At 35.9% G+C, this 2,270-nt stretch overlaps 1 protein-coding gene across 1 annotated transcript; it reads right to left on the bottom strand.

Annotated features, from left to right (window-relative positions):
* Positions 1 to 13: 13 nt before the first annotated feature.
* LOC117124158 (pygopus homolog 1-like) lies at positions 14 to 1,108 on the bottom strand (the record flags this gene model as incomplete). The annotated part of the gene is given in 2 exon segments (XM_033270304.1): positions 14 to 820; positions 1,014 to 1,108. Coding segments are annotated over 2 exon segments (554 nt in total), but the record flags the coding sequence as incomplete, so codon positions are not given.
* Between the last annotated feature and the right edge of the window lie 1,162 nt (positions 1,109 to 2,270).

Below are 2,270 nucleotides of genomic sequence, written 5' to 3'. Positions count from 1 at the left end.
CACCCACCCCAAAACCACTCAATTAGTGCCCTCAGATCCTTAAATGGTCGAATTTTATCAAATTTCTTATTTCAAGTTATACTTTTTTATCATCTAATATTGCTACTGTCGATGTTTGCAGGATTTAAAAACTGCAGGTTTACCAGGTACTTGCAGATACTGTGTTTACCATCATGATATTGCTCTTTCTCCTAACGAGGCATCAGGTCTGACATTACAAATATTTAATTACATTTAAGATTCTTAGTAATTGGGGCATAGTAATTACAATAATTGATAACACAACAAAAACATGAATAGGAAACTTTAAAATTTCTAATTTTTTGCAGTTGTTAAAATATAGCTTTGAATAAAAACTGGATTACGATACGGGTTGGCTCTTCAGCATCACCATTGGAATTTTCTTCTGCCGAATGCAGTTATCACAACACCAGACAGCCAGCTCTTCCTTGCGTAACAGGTTAAAAGCAGTTTCGGTTAGGCCTGTGCAAACTCTGTGAAACCAATACTCACAGCCCCCTTCGCACATGATTGCGGTATCGCTGTCGTGTACCTCCGACTGACAAATCCCACAAGGGTACGATGATTGGCGCGTCATGTTAGGATGGTACATGACAGATTGTAGAGAACCATTATCCACTCTGGGGTAGTTTGGTTGTTGAGAAGGTTGCTGGAACGAGTTAATGTTAGTGTATGGGCCCAGTCGCTGTGGATTCATCTTAGGGAATTGGGAGAAGTTTGGCAACGGGCTATCATCAAATGGGTTGCAGATGATGATGTTTTCTTCTTTCGGATTTGGCGGCGTCACTGATGAAAGTGTCTTTAAAAGAAAGAGTTCAATCAATTTTATTTGGATGAAAACATAAATTAGTAGAACAATTATCAAAATAAATACAGTCATTAATTTTACTTCACCATCAAAGTACTTTTATATGAGTGTAAAGTAAATTCTTTCCCACCAGCCCCTCCCTAAGAAATATGAAAGGTCCATTGATACGGTTGCTTTTGAATACCTGTGGTGGTGTGCGTTTCTGGCGTTTGGTCGGGCTCAAAGGTTGGCTTAAACCTCTTCCACTGCTTTCACTCTCTCGATCACTATCAGTGGAAGCTGTGGATATGCAAAACAGAACAGTGACAAAATTATTTTTGTGACAAATTTATGTATTTCCCAAAAAGTTAATTGACAGGTCCAGGATTGGAGAAATGCTTGTTTCATGTTTCTATACAATATTTTGTAATATTAAATTTATATAATAATAATAATAACAGATGGTCATGGAATTACTGAGAAAAGGAAAGTGGGGTGCATTCAATAAGTTTCTTTTATGACATTTAACAGTGGCAGATCCAGGGATTTGAAATAGTGGTGGACCAGGGAGAGACTCACTGACGGAGGGTTTAGTCCACCTCAGGCCTACCATGGTTGAGGGGGGGGGCCGGAGGTAAAAAAAATTATGATTATGGCTCTTCTAGATGGCCGGAAATGGCACTCTGAGACCTAAATTTAATTATAATTTTCTTTTTTTTCCTCCATTTTTTTTCCCTTCATAATTTTGAAAAATTTAGGGGGCGTTCCCCAGGCCATCTCATTCCCTCGACCTAAATCCGCCACATTGTAAAATAATCTAAAATTACAATAAATGTTACATTTTATGAATATTAATTACCAATTTAATAAATCATTATTTACTGTAACAGTGATTCATAACAAATTAAATAAACACTTATTCTTCTAAACTCAAATTTGAAGCTTAGGAATTGTAGGTGTTTTTAGTTGAGATACAATCCTGGTGTTTGCTGGACCCTGGATTTGGAAGCATCAAGTCAACCGGAAAATTGGGAGTGTTTAGGAGGAAGTGATACACACAAGTTACAACTATAGTTAAGCTAGAATCTAGCTTGACTAACAATGTTATTATCTATGTTACTTGTTTATATATAAATCAACAAAGAAAGGTAAATACAGTGACACTTCGAACACTGTATTTACCTTTCTTTGATGATTTATATGTAATTTGACAGTGTTAATGGCTATCTTGATTTATATGCTATATATATATACACACACACGTATATACATTATATAAAATCAAAACAAGATGACTTGGTTACAAATACAAATTCAACATTTGATTGCACTACAAGCTATTTCATGAGGTACTTCCTCAATCGTCAGGTGCTAGGCTCTGAATAAGACTGCAGAATTATAGTAATCATGAATGGTGGAACTGTTATGTAGTTTACTGGTTTATTGGTATACTCAATAATAT

Source organism: Anneissia japonica, unplaced genomic scaffold, assembly GCF_011630105.1.
Source record: "Anneissia japonica isolate Jap-2015-1 unplaced genomic scaffold, ASM1163010v1 scaffold178336_len2270_cov185, whole genome shotgun sequence".
Classification (NCBI taxonomy): domain Eukaryota; kingdom Metazoa; phylum Echinodermata; class Crinoidea; order Comatulida; family Comatulidae; genus Anneissia; species Anneissia japonica.
The sequence above is the reverse complement of the archived record's forward strand: the minus strand, read 5'-3'. Positions and strand labels throughout refer to the sequence as shown.